This window comes from Camelus dromedarius, chromosome 5 (genome assembly GCF_036321535.1).
Source record: "Camelus dromedarius isolate mCamDro1 chromosome 5, mCamDro1.pat, whole genome shotgun sequence".
Lineage (NCBI taxonomy): Eukaryota > Metazoa > Chordata > Mammalia > Artiodactyla > Camelidae > Camelus > Camelus dromedarius.
Genome location: NC_087440.1, coordinates 54,759,201 through 54,783,216, shown reverse-complemented (window position 1 = coordinate 54,783,216; position 24,016 = coordinate 54,759,201). Strand labels below are relative to the sequence as shown.

Here is a 24,016-nt window from a genome sequence, read left to right as displayed (position 1 = left end):
GTTGAATTTTGACAAATTCATACAGTTTGCGTAGCCACCAGTACAGCGAAGGTCTAGACTATTTCCATCATCCAAAAAAGTTTCTTCATATCTTTTTGCAGCCAATTCTCTCTCCTACCTCTCTGATCTCTGGTAGACCATCTGTCTGCTTTCTATCACTATGCATGATTTTCCTAGAATCTCACGTAGTTTTTTTGTGTGTATGCATGTGACTTCTTTCACTTAGTATAATTCTTCAGAGACTGAACCATGTTAGTATAAGTATCAGTATTTATTCCATCTTGCTTAAGTAAGTGCTCCACTGCTTGTACATTCCAGTTGATGGACATTGTTACATATTTTTTAAACTTTTTAAATTTTGAAATAATTTTAGACTTGCAGAATAATGGCAAAGGTAGTAGAGAGGATTTCTGTATACTCTCTATGCAGCTTCCTCACTTGGTTATGGTGCAATCATCAGTACTTAAGAGATTAATGTTGGTACAGTACTGTTAACTCAAGGCTTTATTTGGACTTTAGTTTTCCCACTGTATTTAGTTGTCATGTTTCTTCTCTTCTGTAATAGTTCCTCAGTCATTCCATGTCTTTAAAAAATAGTACTTGTTTAGGTATCTTGTAGAATATCCCTCACTTTGTTTTGTGATTAGACTGCACTTACAGATTTGGGGGAAGAATACCACAGAGGTGATGTGCCCTTCTCCTAGTCTTATATTAGAAGTTACATGATATCAATATGCCTTATTATTGGTAAGGTTAACTTTAATCACTTGGTTGAAGTAGTGTCTGCCAGGTTTCTCCATGGTAAAGTTACTACTTTTCTTTTTCTGTAGTCTGTCTCTTAGAAGCAGATTACTGCTTTTTAAATTCTGATGTACATCCATGTGCATGGGACACAGTTTAGCAACTCTCCTAATTATAGTAATGGTAATAATTTCATTTACCACTTACTCTACCTGCATATTTCTAAACACAGGTGGATTACCTCATTTAATCCTCAGGATACCACTGTGAAGTAAGCACTTTTTTCATGCCCTTTTCACCGCTGAAATGACTGAGGCACAGAGTACCTGGCCCAAGGTACAATAGTTAGTGATGGAGCCAGATGCTAACATAAGCCTCACTTGAGGGCCAGCATTTAATACATGCCTTATGGTTGTTGTCAGAGCATAGAGTGGAGATGCTCTCATTCTTTGTCAGAGAAAACAAATGAATGCTTCCTGTATTTGACAATTCTTTTTTGTTCTTTCCTTAAGAAATAATTTTTCGTTTGTTTTTGCTTTCAGGAAGATTCTTTGTGTGACTAAAGATTTTAGTAAGTTATGTTCTTATAGAACTCCAGGATACTTTGGGGAGCACTAAGGATCTATTTTTGGACTTCTTTCAGAAATACAACTGAAGGTTAGGGCAGAGTATTCAGAATAGAAAACTGCTTTTGGAAAAGGAGTATTTACTTAAAGAAAAGCTCTGAGCTTTCTCTCTGGATTTTATCAGCCTCTTTTAACAGGGGTGTCGTGTTTACCTGTATGTCTAAATCCCAGACGTTCATTTTTGTTTACCACACTGCTGACTTCTCTACTACACAGTCAAATGTGTCTCTGAGTAGCCTGACTCAGGAGATGATAACTGTGGTTAAATGATGACTCAGTATCTGTGAGCATCTATTCTGGTAGCAGCGGAGTGAGCCACCAAAGGGCAGGCTGTGTGGGTAGACGTTTGCACATCTTCCCTGTGACTCACTCAGCAGCCTGCCGTTCCGAGAGGAAACAGCAGTAGGTGGCTACAAAACTATTCATCTCCTCCCTTCTCTGTCTCACCATGCTTTGTAGATGGGGTATCCCCAAATCCTTGAAATCACACAGCTAGGTGACTTGAATGTATCTAGCCTGCCAAGTTCAGGTATCAGCGCAGTTTTTAAAAATAGTTTGTTTCTCAATGTCTATTATATGTCTGTCTGTATATGACAGAGTCCACAGGTTAAACAAGATACTTCATCACCCAAAGCCAGTCTGGACAGGCACACACATAAAAGCTGTAGTATTTATTTCATAGGGAGGGAGGAAGGCAACTGTTTAGAATAAGGCTAATGCTTACATACAATAACTAGAAAAATTTGGAAGAGTCGCAAAATTACTTGGGAGATTGATAACAGAGGTCAAGTTTATGGGCATCTGGATCTAGCTTCAGAAGTCAGAGAGCCAAGGATTCGTTTTTTTCTTGGGTATGTTTTTCTACATATCTGTTATAGAGAAAATGTTAGGTACAAGCAAGTGTAAGGAAGAAAGTGAAAGCTGACCCATTTCTAGCACCAGAAATACCTACTCTTTTGCGTAATTTATCTCCTTTCCTCTCTCCTCCTATGCTGTGACTACATTAGTAATCCTGCAGTTTTTAAATGTAATATTATATCATAAGGATTTTTTCCATCATTTGAAAAAAAAAGACTGTTCATTTGGTGGGAGAAAAATAGTTTTAATTTGCATGCCATTAATATTTCATTTAGGATTAACATCCTTATGTTGACTGTCAATTTATATATGTACCTACAGAGAGTGTTAGCTTTTCTATTCTTTATCTTTCTAAAAAATTGGAAACGTTACTAAAGCAAGCCTCTAATTTCAGATGTCCTAAACGACGCTATATTTGATGAAGATCACGATGAGATGGTGATTGTGAAGGACATAGATATGTTTTCCATGTGTGAACATCATCTAGTTCCCTTTGTTGGAAAGGTAAGTTTTTCTCTGTTGTTTCCTAACAGTGTTTAAAAAGCACAATGAAAGTTTTAAAGTTAGAATAATTACATAGTAAATTGTCACCTGCTAATTTCTAATATCCCAGATATTTAGATTGACACAGTAATGTTTACTCTTTATCAGCTCGACTAATCATCTAATGGCTGGAAATTAACAAAACAGAAACAAAGTATGGAAGGCCCTCAGGGCAAGTATTTCATAGTAAATACCATGTTAATAGGTTAAAATAGCGAGATTAAAGACCATCTTTTTTTTTCTAGGTAGCTGCTGAACGCTCTGAAAAACTTTGCCCTTTAATTTGACTAAATAATGTTTGATCCAAGATATACCTTTGTGTAATATGATAGCAGTAGTGATTGTAGAATTTTTTGAGGCAAAGGTTATAGTAAAAGTGGGTTTGTTTCCAACCCTTTCTGTTTTAGGAAGAATGAATCTAACATGAGCTAGACAATGTTATCCAGCTTTTTGTAATTAAACATCCCTCTGAGCACATGTGGGTTATCAAGAGTTGTCCTCTTCTCTTCCCTCCTGCCATATCCTAATTTTATTTTATTTTGACTTTTTATTAATAATTCTCAAATGGAAGACTTACAAGAAGTAGTGGTACAAATACCTATATACCCATTGCCTAAATTTAATGTGTTAACATTGCCTTCAATTTTATTAAAAGTATTTTGTTTTTTCATTTTTTACAAGTAGTACAGACAAAAAAATGCACAAATCATAAGGGTGTTCCTTACTGCCTCATAGATAAGAACCAGAACATTATTAATATCCTGGAAGCCCACCTTGTGTCCCTTGTTAATCCCTAACCATCTTGTCCCCACAGGTAACCAGTGTATGGATTTCTAACATTATAGATTAGTTTAGTGTGTTTTTCGACTAATATGTGTATATATATATATATATACACAAATAGAAAAAGTTGACAGCATATACACTTTCATATTTGGCTCATTTTGTTCATTGATGTTATTGCCTATCACTAATTTATTTTCATTGCTGTATATAATTGCATTGTACAAACACACCACACTTTATTGTTCTGTTCTTGATGGATATTTGTGTTGGATCGTCTCTGTTTGGAATTTTGGTGGTGGTTGGTGGTTTTTTTTGTTTGTTTTGTTTGTTTTGGCTATTACAAACAGTAGTGCACAGATGCACTTTTTAAAAATTGTTTATTTTTACTTTTTCATTGAAGTATGGTTGATATACAATATTGTGTTAGTTTCAGGTGTACAGCAAAGTGATTCAATAATCTGAAAAAATATGTATTTTCAGATTATTTTCCATTATAGGTTATTATAAGATATTGAATATAGTTCCCTGTATTATAAATATTAGTTGCTTATCTATTTTATGTCTGTTAGTTGGTAGCTTTAATTCCATACTTCTAATTTATCCCTCCTCACCTCCGCTTTCCCCTTTGGTAACCATAAGTTTGTTTTCTATGTCTGAGAGTCTCTTTCTGTTTTGTAGATAGATTCATTTGTATTATTTTTTTTAAATTCCACATATAACTGGTATCATATAGTATCTCTCTTTATGACTTACTGCACTTAGTATAATATTCTCTGCGTCTATTTACATTGCTGCAAATGGCAATATTTCATTCATTTTTATGGCTAGATAATATTCTATTGTGTATATATGTATATATATACTCACACCCCCCCCCATCTTCTTAAATGGGCACTTGGGTTGTTTCCACATGTGGTTATTGTAACTAGTGCTGCTATGAACATTGAAGTACATGTATCTTTTTGAATTAGAGTTTTCATCTTTTCCAGATATATGCCCAGCAGTGGGATTGCTAGATCATATGGTAGCTCTATTTTCAGTTTTTAAAGGAATCTCCATACTGTTCTCCATAATTTACATTTATACCAACAGTGTAGGAGGGTTCCTTATTCTCTACACACTCCCCAGCATTTCTTATTTGTAGACTTTTGAATGATGGCCATTCTGACTGGTGTAAGGTGATACCTCATTGTAGTTTTGATTTACATTTCTCTAGTAATTAGTGATATGGAGCATCTTTTCCTGTACCTGTTGGCCATATGTGTGTCTTCTTTGGAGAATATGTTTCGGTCTTCTGCACATTTTTTGATTGGGTTGTTTGTTTGATACTGAGTTTTATGAGCTCTTTGTATAGTTTGGATATTAACCCTTTGTTGGTTGCATTATTTGTAGATTTTTTTTTTCCCATTCTGTAGGTTGTCTTTTTGTTTTGTCGATGACTTCCTTTGCTGTGCAAAAGCTTTTAAGTTTGGGTAGATCCCATTTGTTTATTTTTGCTTTTATTTCTTTCGCCTAGGGAGACTGATCTAAGAAAATATTGCTGTGATTTATGTCTGAGAATATTTTGCCTCTATTCTCTTCTAGGAGTTTTATGGTGTTATGTCTTATATTTAGGTCTTTAAACCATTTTGAGTTTATTTTTGTTTATGGTGTGAGGAAGTGTTGTAATTTCATTGATTTACAAGTAGTTATTCAGCTTTCCCAATACCACTTGAAGAGACTGTAGTGTCATAAATATCAATTAAGTCCAACTGGTCTGTTGTGTCATTTTGGACCTCTGTTGCCTGATTTTCTGTCTGGAAGATCTATCTACTGATGTCAATGAAGTGTTAAAGTCTCCGACCATTACTGTATTCATGTCAGATTCTCCCTTTGTGTCTGTTAGTGTTTGTTTCATCTATTTAGGTGCCCCTGTATTGGCTGTGTATATGTTAACAAGTGTAATCTCTTCTTATGTTGATCCCTTTATCATTATATAATGTCCTTGTCTTTCTTTATGGACTTTCTTTTAAAGTATATTTTGTCTGATAGTATTGCTATCCCTGCTTTGTCATTTTCATTTGCATGAAACTACCTTACTCCATCCTCTCCCTTTCAATCTGTCTTTCCCCTGAAGTGAGTCCTTTGTAAGCAAGATATTGTAGGTTCTTGTTTAATCCAGTCTGCCACTCTCTTTTGATTGGCACTTTTAGTCCATTGACATTTAATTTTTTTAAATAGATTTTATTCTTTTAGAGCAGTTTCAGGTTCACAACAGAATTGAGCAGAAAATACAGAGTCGGCACATAGCCCTCTCCATCCACACATATATACTCCCCTACCCTCAACATCCCTCATCAGTGTGGCATATTTGGTACAACCGATGAACCAACATAGACACATTATCAACCAAAGTCCATAGTTTACATTAGGGTTTACTCTTGATGTTGTACATTATGGGTTTTGACAAATGCATAATGACAAGTAAGCCACCACTATAGTATCATACAGAGTAATTTCATTGCCCAAAAAATCCCTTTTACTCCATCTATTCATTCCTCCGTCCCTCCCACCCTCTCCCCAAACCCCTGGAAACCACAATCTTTTTGTTGTTTCTATTGCTGTGCCTTTTCCAGAATGCGCTGACACTGAATTATTGATAGGTATGTACTTAATGCCATTTTATATCTTGTTTTCCAGTTGATTTTGTAGTTCTTCTTTGTTCATTTTTCCTTTATGGCTTTCTTTTGTATTATGCTTGAGTTCCTTTTTTGTTTTTGTGAATCTATTATATGTTTTTGGCTTATGGTTAACCTGGTTTTCAAGTGTATTAACCCATAACTGTATCTATTTGCTTTAAACTGATAGCCATGTAAATTCAAATATATTCTAAAAGATCTACATTTTTATACTCCCTCTCCCCCCATTCTGTGATTTTGATGTTCTATTTTATATCTTCATGTTTATCCTTTTGCTGTTAATTGTAGTTATCACTTTTACAAAATGATTTTTTAAATCTATGTACTGACTTATGTAAGTGAACGTCAATCCTTTTATATATTTACCTTTCCTATTGCCTTTTCTATAGATTCTTGCTTCTTTTCTATTTAGAGAAGACCTTACAATATTTCTTTTAGGGAAGATTAGTATTGCAGAGTTCTTTTAGTTTTTGCTTGTCTGAGAAATTCTCCTTTTCTAAATCATCTTACTGGCTAGAGGATCCTTGCAGGTTTTTCCTTTTCAGGTCTTTGAATATATTATGCTACTCCTTTCTGGCCTGTGAAGTCTTTAACTTTTGCCATTTTAAATTATGATATGTCTTGGTGTGGGTCTCTTGAAGTTCATCTTGTTGGGACTCTCTCTGCTTCCTGTACCTGGATATGTTTCCTTCCTCAGGCTTGATAAGTTTTCAGTTATCACTTTTTCAAATACATTTTTGATCTCTCTTTCTCTTTCTGGAACCCCTATTTAGGCATAGGTTGGCGCACTTTATATTAGCCCATAGATCTCAGATGTTGCTTTTATTTTTTCTCACGTCTTTCTTGCTGCTATTCTGCTTGGATGATTTCCATTATTTTGTTCTTCTGTGTTATTTAATCTCCTCTTCATTGCTTCTAGATTGTTCTTATAGTTTCTAGTCTGTTACAATGATCTGCATTTCTAGTGATAATATTTCTTAATTTCTTTACCATTTTTATTATCTTCTTTTTGAACTCGGTCTATTAGACTGGTGAGGTCTGTTTCATTGTTCTTTCAGGGGATTTCTCTTGTTTGTTTCTTTTCTTTTTTGCAGCTAACTGGGCTTCAGAACGTCTGGGCCATGGGCATATGGTGACTGGAGGCATAGCCCAGAGCCCTTCTGCCATCTTGACCCCCCATCCCAAACCCAACCCCATCCTGACTGTGGCTCCAATTCCATCCTTAACCCTAGCTTCAAACCCAAATTCAGCCCATTCCAATCCTCAAATTCAACCCCATCTCAATTTCCAAAGGTAACCTAACCACCTGATCCCCAAAACACAAACCCATCCTTATCTGGACACTTAACCCTATCATTTCCATGCCCACACAAGGTGGCATTTCCAATCCCAATTCCAGCCCCAGTCCCACACCCATTCCCTTCTTCATAATTCTCCCCCACCCCTAAAATTCCTACCTCAAACTTACCCCCTCACCCCACCCCTGCCTTTCTATTTTTATCTTCATCCCACCTCCAGGTCCAAGTCATTAGAGGGCTTAGAGTAGAGGAGGGACATGATTTGATAATAAAAACTCCTCTAGATACTGTGTAGAGAATGGACTGCAGGGGTTGGGGGTGGGGTGGGTAAGGCAGAGGCAGAGCTGGTTACTGTTGTGGAACACAACAGGGGCCGGTTGGTAGCACAGTTATGTCGTGCATTGGCCAAAGAATTCAGAGACAAAGCATGAGAACAGAAAAGGGGCTCACTAGGATATGCTGCCATAGACAACAGCAGGCCACACAGATGAGAGGTACCCGTGCACGCACTGAGAGCTGGCTGCTGGGGTCCTCCACAAGGTAGGGTCACCAGGGGCCCGACTGGCCCATGCACAAGTCTCCAGTTGGCTGTAGGTGAGGCAAGAAGTCCAGGGTCCGTGAAGGGTGGTGGGATCCACAACTTTGACATGGTGGGCTGAAACAAGCCAGCCCTAGTCACCGTGAGAACAGGCACCACCTAGGCCATCAGCCTGCCAGGGTAAACATGCCCAGCAAATAATGCGCTCCATCTGCTGGGAGATCACAGGCAGACACCTGAGAGCCCAGAAATGAGAGTTCTGGACTCTGAAGGATGTCAGATGGCCCCACATTCCCCCCTGACAGATTGGCAGGGACAAAGATCTCACCTTCCATATCTAATTCCTGCTAAACAGGGGGCACTGCACTGTCCCTGCCTATTATGCCAATCTGCCTAGAGTTATGGGGTCTCAACATCCCTGCAGCCTTAAAGATGGGAGCAGGAGACCCCAGCAGTGTCCAAGGGCTGCATCACCAGGATGTTGACTTGGTTCATGGCGGCAATCTTGGTATGTTTTCCTAAGTTCACAGATCTTGGACCTCAAAGAGAGACAGTCATTTTTATAAGAGAGGAATAAAACACAAAAGTGTATAGCAAGATAAACAGCTAGACCCAGTAGAAACAGAGAATAAATTTGAGAATGTCTGAAAAGAAAGACCTTATCCCTTCAGGGATCTCAGAAAAGGCACTGGAGAACCAGACACCTCTTGAGTGACTTCTGTAAGCACTGAGATACCTGACTCATTGGCATCAGGCCACTGACATCCCTCAAAGTCCAACAACCCCCATTCCCAGGCTCCCAGATGGCCTCCTGTGATCCCTCCCACAGACAAAGCACACTCTTCACTGGGCGAGCCTTCCCCAGCAAACCGATAGCCCCACGCAATGCCCAATCTCACAACAGCCCAGGCTGGCCTTCCCCAGCCCACCCTACCAGAGCCACAAATCCCACTGCCCCTTACAGACCCCCAAGCCTCCCACCTCATCTACAACCAATCAGACCTGTGCACAAGCCAATCAGGCAGCCTACGACCCCACCTTACAAAAGACCCCAACAACTGGCCCTCAGTGCCCACACAGGCACCTCCTATCTGCGTGGCCCACCTCTGTCCACGGCACCACACCCCAACAAACTCCCTTTCCACTCCCACACTTCATCTCTGGCAAAGTCCTCCATCAACCCACGTGTCACCTACCACCGCCGTTTTGTCCCACAACAATTGGGGATGTAAGTACAGCACTCAGCACATAACTGTGAATGGGCACCCTTGGGGGGGATGTTAAGAGCCAAGTGGTTTTGTAAGAGCTCTCCTTAATGGCCAAAGCAGACGTCACCATTAATGATCTTAGTGCTTTTCTAGCTACGAGGTGATGCTAAAGTTTGGGTTCAAATTTGGTAACAGTAGCAAAGTCTCTGGACCACCTGTCTTACTAGTCTGTTATGGTCCAGGAAAATATTCCCTCTGTTGCTTCTTATATCTAGAGTTACACTACTATAATTACAAATCTCCTATAGAAACTGTATTTCTGGTTAACAAGTTGCTACTTGTTGCTCTGATTGAACTTGAGTAACTTTAGAAGAAAATTCATTATCTATGCCAGGGTTAGAGCAGGTATTAATTGGCCAGGTGAGGGAATCCCACCTAATAATATTACTAAGGGCCTGAACAAAATTATTATCTCTTTTCTCTAGAATAAAGTTCCTAAGGGCCTACCAGTTAGATCCTTAGAGTGGAGAAATCCAGCAAGGTCATGCAGAAGTACTGGATATAGGTAGTGGACCATAAACTTAACAATTGGATTAGCTTTAACTCTGCACAAGATTGTTAAATATATTTAGGTTACTGAGCTTTAGAAACAAACCTAGAGTGTTCTTGTAATAATTTAATTAAACTTTGTAATAATCCCCAGGGGCAGGACAGCTTCTTGTTGGCTGTGCCTTGCCCCCTTTCTCAAAATTTGCATTTTAAAAAGATGGTGAGATAAGGGTTCTCTGAGAAGACCTAGTAGAACATTTGCATTTCAAGGCAAGTTCCTCCTAGAATGACTTTGTTCCCTTAGGATCATCAGAAAAAGGTTTTTTTTCTTTCTCTCTTACCAGATACTTACAAGTCTCTTAAGGTAAGTAGGGGAGGTTTTGGGAGTGGCAAAGGATTGATGGGTTTTGGATTATTTCTGGAGCCACACCTCTGGGCCTGGCACAGAAAGGCCATATACCTGGCTTGCCTTTTGTCTCTTTTCTTCTCTCTTTTCTCCTAGGAATGTTTTTGTTTTCTCAGGGTCAGAATTTTGAAAAGGTGTCTAGTTTTGTCCTAAACGCATATGCAAAAAGAACCAGTTCTGGAATTTTCAAAGAGCTTCCCTAACGCAATTTTCTCTAAAGAATATCTTTATTTTCTTTGTACCATCTTTAGTACAAGTTCTAATCAGACACTCTCTTATAGAACCAGATCCAAGTTTTGAGAGAGGGTCATAAAGGCTTGGACATATGAGGCCTCGGACCATTTTCCCAGGTTGGGACAGAAAGAAGAAAGAGTCAAGCTGAAGATTATTTTATAGCTCAAAGTCCCATGAAGGGGCCAAGTCTCCTGATCTGGAAGTTGAAATTGGGGCCAGGCAACATTAAAGAAAAAGATAAACTGCTTTTTCTTTAATGTCTGGGGATCAAACTTATCCCAGTGTTTTAAAATGCAACCCAAAGGTGAGCTCCAGGGAATAGAAGAAGCAAAGAGAAGGAAACCAGGGCAGACTCTATTCTGGGGCATCCCCCAGAAAGAGAAAGTCTAAACTTCTGGTGTCCTCCTACTTCGGGTGTCCCCCAGGAAAGAGAAGCCAACTGGTGCAGGGCCAAAACCAGCACAGGGGCTGAAAAGCCAGCACAAGGGGCCAAAAAGCAAAGAAAAAAGGTGGGGACTCACCCACTGGCGACTTCTACCTGGTGCGGTGATCCAAGGCAGGAGGCACGACCAATCTGGAGGCGTGATCCACAAAAGGCGGCAGGAAGGCACAGAGAGGTGTACCACGTGGTTGGGCCCGAGAACCAAGGAGTGTCTCAAGGGCCAGAGTCAGAGGAAGGGATAGGGGAAGGGGAGATGGAGAGAAGGGTATTTAGAAAAGATAAGATACCTTTCCCATGTGCATTCACTCCTACAGGCCGGGGTTCATTTCCACCTGTCAGATTTCAGAGCCTGCTGAGAGAGCCCAGCCAGGGTTCCTCAATCCCTGGCAAGACTTCAGGGAATTTCTGAATGCTAGGGAACAGCAGAAAAGTATGAAAGAGGAAAGGAAAGCAGAAGAGGGAAGCCTGCCTTGACGATTCTGGCCTCCAGAATGGAGCATCCCATCAAGCCAGGGGGAGATCCCGCTAGAGGGGAGAGAGGAGAAAGAAGCCCAAAGGGCCACATGGGCCACCAAATGTGGGACACAGTGGGGGCCAGTTGGTGGCACAGTGATGTGCGGGTTGGTAAGAATTTACCAGAGATGAAGTATGAAAATAGAAAAGGAGTTTATTAGGGCACACTGCCATAGACAGCAGCGGGCCACAAAGACGAGAGGTGCCCCTGTGAGCCTCTCGTTCTTTTAACTTGGAGTAACTCCTCTGCTTTTTCATTTTACTTAACTGTTTCTATGAATTTTGGAGAAACAGTTTATCTACTGTGGTCTTAAAGGGGTGTCTTTATGTGGAAGCATCCCCGTGTGCATTGTGTGAGTCCAATATTTTTGGTGCAAGCGCTGTTTTTGGTACGAATGCCAGCCAGGAAAGGAACCACTGGGTATTCCTCCCCAGGGGCTGTTGGCCAGAGACATGATTTCTTTGGCATCAGCCACGCTGACAGTCTGTTGTGCAGCCAGACCCTCCCCCTATGGTGCAGGCACTGACAGTGGCTCCAAGGTTTGGCCCAAGCCCACCAGACTGTCCCCACGCAGCTAGATGGAGTCCTCTCCCAAGGCCTGTCTAAGATTCAGCCCCCAGGCCCTGCAGGTACTAGCAGCCCTGCCATTTAGACTGGGAAGTGTGGGGAGGCAGCAGCTTTCAGCAGACAGTGCCAGTCTCTCTGTCCTGATTGCTAGCAAGCTAGCACATGCACACCCCTCCTGAGCAGAGTCCAGGCCCCTCCAGCCGCTGTGTCTGCCCCAGCAGCCCTCCCAGCTGGCAAGGCGGCTCCCCAGGGTGACAGCCTTCCCGCGTAGACCTTCCCTCCTTCACAGATTCTCTCCCCGGGGTGCTGGTCCCATCCCTGATACATTCTTTTTTGTCCTACCTCGTACCATGGAGATTTTTCTTGCAGCTTTCGTTGTGTAAGAGATCTTCTGCCAGTTCCCAGGTGGTTTTCTGTGAGAATTAGTCCCCATGTAGATGAATTTTTTGTTTGTGGTGGGGGAGGTGAGCTCCATGTCCTACTCTGCTATTTTGATCCTCCTCTTGCTTGCATTTCTGTTAGGAATATATCTAGGAGTAGAATGGCAGGGATATACGGTACACGTGTGTTCAACTTACCAAATACTGACCTTTAGTTTTCCAAATTGGTGTACAAGTTTATACTTCATATACTGAGTCCTAGTCACTTCACATCCTCACTAGCACTTCCCACTTTGTCTTTTTAAATTTAGTATTCTGATGTGTATTGGTATCTCTCTTTAAACCCTTTACTACAGAACATACATAAGAATAGGTATAAAGTTCCATGCTCCTATCAACCAGCTCCAACAGTTATCAGTAAAGGATCAGTCTTGTCCTTACATGTCCCCACTGGACTATTTTGAAGCAAATCCTAGATATATTTTTTCCTATAATTTCTTTCAGCATGTTTCTCTAAAAGATAAGGGATTTTTTTCTTTAAGAAACATTAACTCTGAAACAAACGTAACTCAAAAAAGTTACAACATGACTCTTCATTATTAACACATAAATAAAAGTATTATTTTCTTACATATCCACAGTAGCACTGTCAGACAAAATTAATAGTAATTCCTAAATAGCGTCTAATAACTAACCCATATTCACATTTTTCCATGCATCTCAGCTTATTTGTTGGTTTGTTTAGACCAGAATCCCAATAAGAGTTACACACTTACACTTGCATTGCATTTGGTTACTATTCCTCTTAAGCCTCTTACTCTAAAATAATCTCCTTTGGCAGCCCCACCTCCCCACAACCCCAATGACATTTTCTTGTTGAAGAAACTAGGCCAGTTCTATAGTGTCTCAACGTCTAGATTTGTTCCATTCAACCTCTGGATTTTTCTGTGAACTTGATTAGACCTAAAACTTCCTAAGATTAAGGCTAAACAGACAAGACAAGGTCGTTCATCAGGGTGCTGAAGACTCCATACTCCATCACATTGGGAGACGCGCACGGTCTGGCAGCCCCGCAGTTAACGGTGCTGGGCCTGGGACAGCAGGGCTCAGGATTTCCAGGAATGAGAGAACCTTTGAGCTCATCACTACCGTTTATTCTGAGTGAGAAAGTTAGGCCCGGAAAGCTATGACTTGTCCAAGAGGATGGGGAGAGGTAGCGACTTGGCTGGGGCCACACCCAGGAGCTGGACCCTGTTCTCAGCCCCTCTCCACTGTATTCTCTTACCTTCTGCTATGATTACCTCTGTGTTTGTGTTCTGCTTTTAAACATATTGCTCAGTGATGATTGTTTGAAACAGCCATCTAAATGACAGGATCTTCAGGAAGACAAAAAGTAGCACAGGAAATATAAATTATAGCTCTGCATGTAAGTATGTAAGTTTCAAGTTGTACAGAAGACCTTGGTTCTTTGGGAAAGTTTTAGCTCTGATTTTTCTTTAAAATACCCAGTGTTCAGCCGCTGCTTTACCTATCTCCCGTGGTCACCAGGAAGGCGATGAGTTGGTATTCTCAGACTCCCAAAGCACAGCGCTTAATAGATGAAAAAAACTCACTAATTACTCCTAGATCAATTATTCAAGTAAATATTAGGTGAACAAATGCAACAAATGCTAGCAAACCATGATGTAAATGAGTCATTTTTATGTTAGGTAAATTCACTGCCTATGAATGACCATTTATTAGCCTTTTTGGAGAACTGATGTCTTCTCATGCTTAATACTTGGCTGAAAGACATATAATATTTACATATTAGATAATTAGTCAGTGCTTTTTAAGATTATAGAAATCACTTTGGCTTATAGTAGGTCCTGCAGGAGTTTAGGTCTTAGGATTCAGGCTCTTGCTGAGTCAGTTTGTAGACGTGTCTTTTTTCTCCTGTCAAGAAGATGTGTTCTCCAGCAGCTTAGAAATGGGGCCATCAAGCACCACAGAAGGCGTAGAGACCCTTTTCTGTGCAACAGGGCTCTGCAACAGGGTGGGATTTTTAAGACCACTGTGATGTGTGGAATGGCACTATTTATAATTACAGTTTCAGACATTTAAAGGCTTTCTTGGCTACATTTTAATGTTGCTATGGATAATTTGCACTTTCCTGAGAATGTTTCCCCTCAACAGAGGAAAGACTATGAATTGTATCGTGTTTAACTTCCCCAGGAAGTGTTATACTTCACATTTGTCATTTTATTTTATTTTACTTTTTGGTGGAGGGAAGTAATTAGGTTTATTTATTTACTATTTTTAGAGGAGGTACTAGGGATTGAACCCGGGACCTCATGCATGCATGCACTCTACCACTTGAGCTATACCTCCCCCGCCATTTGTCATTTTATTAAGTCATTCTTATACATTTTCCTTTTACTGCATTTATGTAATTTTAAAACTGCTTATATATGTGCTTCATTTTCTAAGTCTTAAGACTTCTACATATTTTAAAGATATATTTATTGTGTTGAATTACCTAAATGTACTGTATTATGTTTCCTTATTTTGTCACAAAGAAGCACTGTTTTCACTTAACTTACGATTTCTGTCTCTTACTCTGAAGGTCCACATCGGTTATCTTCCTAACAAGCAAGTTCTTGGCCTCAGCAAACTCGCTAGGTGAGTATGACTGTGTGGTAAGTGAGATGACAGGACCTGCCCCTCCATGGTGAGAATCTCATCAGGCTTTGTCTCTTAATCAGTGTGGATCTAATGTAGAAGACGCGTTCCAACCTAGTTTATAGTTGCAGAGACAATACATAGACAATAAGTATAGTCTTAAAACAGACTGTAAGGACCTGAAACACAAATGCCCTTTTCTTCTCGCGTCCCCATTGCCTGCCTTCCACCTCCCACTCACACATCCTTGAGCTTTAGCTCACGCCTGTCTCCACAGAGCCTTCCCTGACTGGAGAGGATCCGAGGGTGCATGTGCTCAGCTCCTGTTCTTTAAGGCTGTTTAGCTGACAGTGAGGGGTGGGAGATAAAACCTGGGCAGAGAGGTCTACTACACTATTTTGACTTCTAATCAAACCACCATTCGGGGCCTCTACCCTGTGTTCCACTGTACGTAGGTGCCTCCGGGTATCTCTGGGGTCTTGCAGGGCCAGTTGGTTCATTTCTGGTTCCTTTGGCTCTACAGACCCAAGATTGGGCCTTCCGTGGCTTTCTCTCAGCTCTAGTTTGAGAGTGCTTACTCTTCTCTTTCTCTCCTTTCTGCTACAGTCTTTTTTCATTCTTTGTCCTGTGGGTTCAGGCCTTTGCTACCATTTGAGTTTTAGGAAAGGGTGGTGATACACAAGCATAGTCGTCCGTGTTCAACTGGAGTCAACTTGAGGGTCAGTGTTCATGATAATAAAATATTGTTGGCTAGACCTAAATATCCTTTTTTGCAATTTCTTTACATAAAGTTAGTGAGTCCTGGGTGCTGGGGAAATACTGGGAGGTGTGTGTGTGTGTGTTGAAAGAGATTTAAGAACAAAATGAAGTAGTATGTAATAAAATGCAATCATGTTCTTCCCCCCACCTTCTAAAAATGAACCAAGCTAAGTTTGGATAACTTGACTGAGGTGAAGGTGACTGTCGAAATTGGAATAAATGAATCTTTGAGACCAACTGACTTCTGTGGCTCTGATGTGTTCCTGTTTCTTCGTCACTTAAACCATCCTGAATGATGGTCCAGACCTTTTTCAAGTCTGTGTTGGAACCTGTGAACACCACCCCAGTAATCTCTGACACCTCTCCACAGCTGTTCTTTTTTCTCTTGTTTTCACTTCCACTTTCTCACTTATTTCTTCTAGGATTAAGAAGAAAGTAGGCAGAAGAGAGAAATTTAACTTCCTTAGTTTCTGACCTCATTCCTGCTCAGTAATCTCATTACCAGTCAGGGCTACTTGGTACCATGAAAGGATGTTACTACATCGTAACCATCATTGCTTCATTGCATTAAGGCTCTTAACACAAATCCAAACATCTTGCTGCCTTTCAGTGATCTGTACTCAGTGGCAGTGCCAAGGAGTGGCTGAAAAACAGTGTTGGTGGTGATGGAGTAATTAACCATACTATAATTTCTATTAACAACCTCCTCCCCACTAACTTACTCCCAAATTATAACTAATGTCAACTGAATAAAAGTGCTTTTACTACAATTGGTTATTCTTACTGTTTTATAATGCACAGTCTAAGTAAGATCAGTATGCTTGCTGTGCAAACACAGCTATAGGCCCAGCCCTGTGGTATGCTTTCTTCCAGCAAGATTGCTATTCCTAAATCTTTCTTACATAGAAATTTTGAAATTACCCCTGTCTTGTCCATGTGTAAAAGGTATGGAGTAATTTTCATATTATAAAAAGCTTAGCAGACCACATTAGGCCATGATCTTAATGTAAACAGTCTTCTCTAGAAGACCACACTGTGTAGACTATGGGCAACATTTTATAGAAAGTTGTTGAGGGTCATCTTGTGAGATCTTGGAAAAAATGGTGCCTTGGGGGTAGAGTATCCTTTGGTTATTTCCTTTCTTAGCGAAAGGAAAAGATCTCCAATAATTAAGCTTTTATGAAACAATACAAAGGAGTTAATTATTAACAGGAGGATTTGTCCTTGTACTAATAGGATTAAAATATAAGAAAAACACGGAATTATAGATCAAATAACTGAGTATGTTACTTTTGGATATTTTGTTAAAAAATCTGAATAGTCTATTAAATGAAACAGAAGACTAAGATTTTATCCAACTGCTTATTCCTTATACGAAGTAGGAATATTTAGGGAATGAAGAGTAATAAAGCTGAATATCTTAGCAAAACATTACCACTCATTTCAATCTTGCATGTGAAGTTTGTTCTATGCTTTCTTTTTTAAACGAATGACCTTTCAATGCCAGGAAAGTCAAATATCAAATAGTAAAGCCTTAAGTAACAAGAAAATGCCAGGAGTGAGTTGATCTGGTTTAACTCTAGTGAAATTCTAGAGTAAATTTAGTTTGAATAGAAATTCCTTTTGTTGCTGAAGACCCATTGGACATGTATTAGTTTTCTTGCTTTACAGTAATTGAACATAAGTAAATCTTGAATGTAGAATTGCAGTGCCTTGGGTAGCCATGGTTAATCTACTGGGCACCTTCTGTGAAAGGGCACTGGGTCCGTTACTGTGGCCGCTAGAGAGAAGGACACAGCCGCTACCTTCTAGGAGGGTGGACAGTACGGGGAGCAGGTGCCACAGAAATCCTGTTTTGGAGCTCTGAGTTCAGAGGTGCCAAGATGGCTGTGCCTGGTAGGGTTGGAGAAATCCAGGGGTGGAGGGCTGAGCAGAATTCTAAATGGAAGATAATTTCCTCTAGGTATAGTTAATGCATAAATAAAGGGAAATAAGAGGGTAGGAGCAAGGCATATTCCAGTGGATAGGGAGCAGGTTGGTTAAAACAAGTAAGAGATTTAGGCAGAGGAGACTGGGAGGACAGGCATGAGATTACAAAGGGGCCCTTTTTCCCTGTTTCTGCTATAAAAGTAATATACTAGAAGGTGGGGAAAGAACCTCTAGGCATGTATTCACTTAGGTTTGGGGCCAGAATTCATATTACCTGTGTGGTCCTCAAAAAACCCAAGGCACTAATTTAAGATGTCACTAAGGAGGTAACCCTCTAGCACCTAGCAGAATCAAGTGCACGTACTGATCCACTTTTATCCAGGCTTCAAACAATTCCCACAAATTTTCCTAAGAGCATATGAACAAGCCATCATAAGCCAAAGTCAGCTACAAATGGTCAAAGAGGGCAGATGCTGGAGTTAACAGATATGGAATATACAAGTGTGTTAGAAAATAAAGAGTCCTGAAAGCTTGACAAAGGATGATGAAACTTTCAGAATTAAATAGGCAGATTGGTAAAATGACCAATTACAACTTCTAGGGGAAAAAGATGTGATAATTGAATCTGAAGCCCAATACACTCATATTAAAGCAGCAGATTTGGCACAGCTGAAAATTAGTGAACTGGAAGGAAGGTCCGAAACAATTGCACAGAAGGCAACACAGGTGGAAAACGTGATTGAGAACGTAAGATATGGAAGACTGAGAAGCTCCAATATGCCGAAATTCCTGAGATAAGAGGCAATGGGGTAGGGGTGATATTAGAGAAGGTAACAGCTGAAGACATTTCCAGAGCACATGCAGTATATCAGTCTTCAGATTCAGGAAGCCTAATAAATCCCAAACAGGCCAAATAAAATCAAGTCTCCACCCAGACACAATGCAGGCAACGGCAGAGTACACGTACTCAAATACCATAAAAGAAGCCACAGAAAAATATTACCTACAAGGTAACAGCAATTAGACTGACCATCCATTTACCAGGGGCAATACTGAAAGGCAGATAAGTATCAGAGTCAAACTAGAATTCTATTCCCAACAAGTACCTCTCAGCAAATTACCTTGAAGAGTGAGGGGAAAATAAAGATTTTTTAAATTCAAAGAAGCTATCTGTTGGGACACACCTCACAGGCCTGCAAGCCCTGTAGTTGCTCAGCCTCAAGACCAAACAAAGAGTCCTGGAGACAGTGACAGAGACATCAGCAGTTTAGTGGACAGGGAACCTTACAAGTCCTGGAGTAGGGTCCTGGAGCAACACCCACCATTAAGGCACATGCAGCAATCTTCGCTGCTTGGGGTAGAATGAGGCTACCATTTATAGGGGGAACTGACGTCAGGTTGGCTCATCAGTTACCAGGGAAACCAGCGGCTGGGGCAGGGGGCAAGTATGTAGGCAGTTACCGATTAAGCCCTATCATTAGGAGGACTGGATAGTCATGTGAGTGAGGCAGGGACCAGTCAAGCAGGGGATGTAGAGAGAGCAAGAGGTTAGCCATCTTGAATGGCCTGACCATACAGTATATGAGTATCTTTAATGCTGAGAAAACAGAAATTCAAGACCTATTCATTACTTGAAAAATGAATAAACTAGGAATAAGAAATTATAAACTCTCTGAGCATAGGGGCTCTGTTCACCACATAATCATATACATAGTAGGCACTCAACAGACCTTCCTTTGGCATGATAGCAGCTACCCACCAGAAATGGGCAGGCACCATGGGTGACAGTATAATGTTAGAGGCATTCCTGTTATAGTAGGGTGGCAGATGTGTGACTGACGTCGTTGGCTATCCCAGGTATAAAGAAGCAAGATGTCAGTTCTATCTGAGCAGCATAGTGGTGGGGGGGCTGGGGCGGAGGGCCGTAACATGCCTCAGAGGTGAGTTGATCCTTAAACTAGGTCCAAATTCATGACTAAAAGGCCAGATTTTAAGGAAAAGAGACTTCATGTGAATTGGAATCCTCAAGTGGGTGATTCACGTGGCCATCATTCCATTTCACAACTAGAGTAAATGATGTTGAAAGGGGAAATTCATCACTTGACAGATTGTGTTATGAGCTAAGATCAGGGGCTTTTATTCTGGGGGGTTAATCCTACTGAGTGCTTATGTAGACCTGTCTTATAAAGAGGTGTCTGAAGAAGTCTGTTTAGTTCTAATCTGATTATCCTAATAGGTTTAGTTGGTACGTAGTTGACGTTGGTCTGCTATTAATTAACAAATAGTCTTTTTATTTTTTACTTGAACTTTAAGCTCTGATTAAACAATATGATTAATTAGAACACTGGAGACTTGGTCTAAAATTGATAGCTAGGGATCTTGAAAATTACTCACCTCTAATTGTTGTTTTTCCTAAGTGAACATTACACTTAATTCTCTCTTTGGGGACTGAGGGAAGCAACATGTGTGTCGTGGTTAGTGGTCTCCTTTAGACCCTCCCTCTTCTCATTTTCTTGTAGTTTATGTATCTTTCTATCCTCCTCCTATAAGCATGACTCCCCTACCCACACCCTCCATTGCTTCAATACAGAAATTATTCTTTAGTCTTATGAGGAAGCCTTACCAATTTCACTTCAAACAATTTATGATTAACTAAAACAATTCTTTCTCTTCTAGGATTGTAGAAATCTATAGTAGAAGATTACAAGGTAAACATTTAAACTATTTTGTTTACAGAAAAACTTTTTCTTAAGGAAAAAGTATTTTTTGTTCTTACTGTAAGTGTAATACATACGACTTTAAAAATTAAAACCTCATAAGAATATAAAACAAAGTCTGCTGTGTTTCAGGTCTCCAGAACAAATCATTGTATTTGCATATTTCTTCACATTTTGTTGTATATACTAACATTTAAAAATCAACTTATTTTTATTATAATGTATTTGAAAATGGGCTTCACTTTCTTTTTTCCCTACTTTCTTTTCACTTAACATCTTAAACATTTTTTTTTCACATACATGTAACTATCTCATTAATTCTGTTGTGTATTTAGCATTCCATTGTATGGCTGTACTGTGGTTTGATTTAACTAACCCCTGCTCTCATTTGGGGATTTTGTCAGTTTTCAAACAGATGCAGTGCTCCAGTGAATGCTTATATGTTTTCAAAGATGAGTTGTTTATTCAGCACAGGAACTGCATTATTTAGGTTAAATCGTTGGTTTTCAACACTGCTCTAAGTACAATTCAGTAATTGGACTGTAGCGCCTTTGTTAATCCTGTTGCAAGCTATTTATTAATTTGCTTTACTCTGCGTCCATGGGGGTACTTGTCAATATTCTGTTGGTCTTTCTGTGCACCTAAGGGACAGTCACCATTCTAATCCGTTCCCTCCAGCGGTGCCGGGGGACTCCAGGTGCCTCCTGCCGCCCGGGCAGCACAGCAAGTAAACTGGTAAAAGGTGGTGTGTCTTGGCTCTTAAACCTCGAAGAAGTCTTGCTTTTTAAGGTCGCAAATATTCTAGCGATAACAAAAGCTTCCAGCTGTCTGTTCGTGTCAGACTCTTAAACTGAGCTCCTTGTCCCATTCACAGTTCAAGAGCGCCTTACAAAACAAATTGCCGTAGCAATCACAGAGGCCTTGCGACCTGCTGGAGTTGGTGTAGTGGTTGAAGCAACGTAAGTACGCATTTGCCCTTAATAATGACATAGTGGGTTTTTCGGTTGGAGGTGTAAGGCTTAGATGCGGTGAATTTGTGCAACCAGTAGCGTTTTATGTCTTCTCTTGATTTCTTCTTTAGCTCTTTGTTGCTCTAAGTAGCATTTTCCTAATATTTTGTCACACATTTTGAAAATAAAGAGAGCTAAGGATAGGTCCAAAGGGCAACTGAAGACACTAATACAAGTCAGAATGAATTATGGGAACTGCACACATCTTGTGGGCAGTTTTTGTCCATTCTTTGTCATGGCATGAACTGTGAACTGTGAATGCTGTCCGGCTTCCTCAGGCTGCTTAGACCCACTGTGGTCACCGGTCTCTGGATCCTGCCTGATGAGACCAGCATGCTTCAGTATTTCTCTGAACAGCTAAGCCAGCTTAGTGCTGTCTTGGTTCTCAAGATGGATCAAAAGAGAATTCTGAATTTCTTCTTGCCTAGAAGCTGTGTATCTCTGTAGACCCTCTGTATTAGTTTTACTCAGAAAGAAGATTCCATTTCCCACCCCCTCCTGCTGGATGCCTTCAGGACTCGACCAGCTTTTATAAAATAAAAGCTCTAAGACCTAGAAACTTAAAAAAAAGTTTCAGACCAAATTTGTCTAAGAAGCAATATTTTGACATACTTGGTAACTGAACTCATTGAGTCAGATTTAATCTTTCGGCCTTGCTTTTTATTTTAAAAACCAAACCAGCAACTGTCTACTCCGTGAAGCCACCTTTGCTGTCTTGTTTTGTAGACACATGTGTATGGTAATGCGAGGGGTGCAGAAAATGAACAGCAGAACCGTGACCAGCACGATGCTGGGGGTGTTCCGGGAGGATCCGAAGACCCGGGAAGAGTTCCTGACTCTTATTAAGAGTTGAGCCTCAGTGTGTGCCACGTGGTTTGCAGATCATGCAGCTAGTAGTGTCATCCATCTGGTCTTCATTGTTAGTACAGTCCACTGCCACTTGTTATAAACATGAACTTTATTCTTTGTCACTAATTGTATTTAGTAATTATTTATAGCAAGTCAAATAAAGATAATTAATAAAGGGGTGAGCCCTCTACTTTCTTCTTGCCACCTTTTAGTGGCAGCATTCAAGCAAACTGCCAATAGTGTAAGTTATGTGCATAAAACCACTGCCTTTCAGGTAACTTGAAGGTGCCAAGAAGGGAGAATTCCCGTATTTTGTTCAGAGTCTGGTCATTTGATTCAGAAGCACAGGAGTCTTGGGAATGAGAGAAAACTATGGCCAATATATTTATTCTATCCTCCCCAAATGAAAATGGTTTAGTGCTAAAAATAATTTATGTAAGTATGCAGCATTGATCTGCAAATTCAAAGTCCAGCAGGCTCCACTTTAATCATGTTTATTTAACCACAGTGACACTTTATTTTTATATATTTATTTTTTAACTATCCAGTTATAACATTAGTCATCAAGGGAAGGTAGTGGAATATCTATGTTTTCTTGTTTTTTGTTTTTTTACTGTGAGTTAAAAAGGCAATTTCTACCTTCCATTCTTTTTAAAATTCAAGTACAGGGAAATCAGTTCCTGGAGTTGTTTACGAGTATATTCCCTTGTCAACATACAGGGATTTAAACATTTAACTCTCTGTGCCTTGATGAGAATATCACACCATTTAGAGTGTACACACCTTCGCCTTTTTTAAAAAGCCATTGTTTTATCAGTCTTAGTACTGACACTGCAGATAACTCGTCCTCACAGTTCTGCGTTTACACATTTCTTGGGAGCTTGCTTTGTGTATTCCTTGTAGCTTCCTCAAAAAATTTTTTTTAACTTATTGAATATTTTTCTAAGTATTTTCAGAAACTTTTGAAAGTGTCCGTCATTTTCAGGTCTGCATAACCACAGCTTCTGTGAACGTGACAGAATGCAGAACTGCACTGTGGACTGTGTTATGAACTATGCCCCATGTCTGATGAACTCTGTATTGTTGGTGTCTGTGAAAATGCACCATAATTTTCTGGAATGACTGGAAAATACCGGAAGCCCCTTCACTGGTTTCCCTTGTGGTCCATAAGGATTTTGTCTTCAGTGTAACTGTTCAAGTGGTATAGGTCTTTTAGTCCAGGAAGCTGCTGCCTTATTAGCTTAAAATTTCCTCCACTGGGGCAGTGTGGGCCAAACTAAAACAAACAAACAAACAAAAGAAAACCCCAACTCTGCAAAAACACAGTTACTCCATGGAGAAGTCTCTCATTTGGTTGACACTGTGCTCTTCAAATTTATCCCATTTCCTTAAGAGGGATTAACTACAGTGGTTGCAGTGACCTTGGTAGTCCCGTCTCTGTCACTCTGAGGCCATTTTGCTTGTTATACGGCAAGATGGCAGAGGTGTCGTGTTTTTTTTTTTTTTTTTTTTTACTTTTAATTATTCCCTACTTCTAATTCCTGTATTTTTTCCATATTTGGAGTTTCTAAAGTACAGTGGTGGTTGATTTTGAGTTCCTTTTGAAATCTAACCTGATATAGACATTATCCTGCTTAATGTTTAGACACTTAGAGACAATTAAACACTCAGCTCACACTTGGTATTTTAAAGTTTTCACAGGTGTAACTTGGAGGACCAAAGA

At 40.1% G+C, this 24,016-nt stretch overlaps 1 protein-coding gene and 1 long non-coding RNA gene across 3 annotated transcripts in view; one reads left to right on the top strand and one right to left on the bottom strand.

Annotated features, from left to right (window-relative positions):
* GCH1 (GTP cyclohydrolase 1) overlaps nucleotides 1-22,578 on the top strand; it is a 46,031-nt gene extending 23,453 nt beyond the window's left edge. The window contains exons 2-6 of the mRNA XM_010982946.3: nucleotides 2,620-2,729; nucleotides 14,974-15,029; nucleotides 20,394-20,425; nucleotides 21,309-21,393; nucleotides 22,171-22,578. Coding sequence (XP_010981248.3) covers nucleotides 2,620-2,729; nucleotides 14,974-15,029; nucleotides 20,394-20,425; nucleotides 21,309-21,393; nucleotides 22,171-22,297 — 410 coding nt within the window. The 3' untranslated portion in view covers nucleotides 22,298-22,578. The remainder of the gene's footprint in view (nucleotides 1-2,619; nucleotides 2,730-14,973; nucleotides 15,030-20,393; nucleotides 20,426-21,308; nucleotides 21,394-22,170) is intronic.
* The window catches only part of LOC135321308 (uncharacterized), a 57,188-nt gene continuing 38,720 nt past the window's right edge, over nucleotides 5,549-24,016 (bottom strand). The window contains exons 4-5 of one of the 2 annotated variants that reach the window (XR_010380969.1): nucleotides 10,987-12,518; nucleotides 5,549-8,185 (exon numbers count right to left, since the gene is read on the bottom strand). This is a non-coding gene — a long non-coding RNA (uncharacterized LOC135321308). Of the gene's footprint in view, nucleotides 8,186-10,873; nucleotides 12,519-24,016 lie in introns of those variants that run through there. The other variant, XR_010380970.1, reaches the window with a different exon arrangement.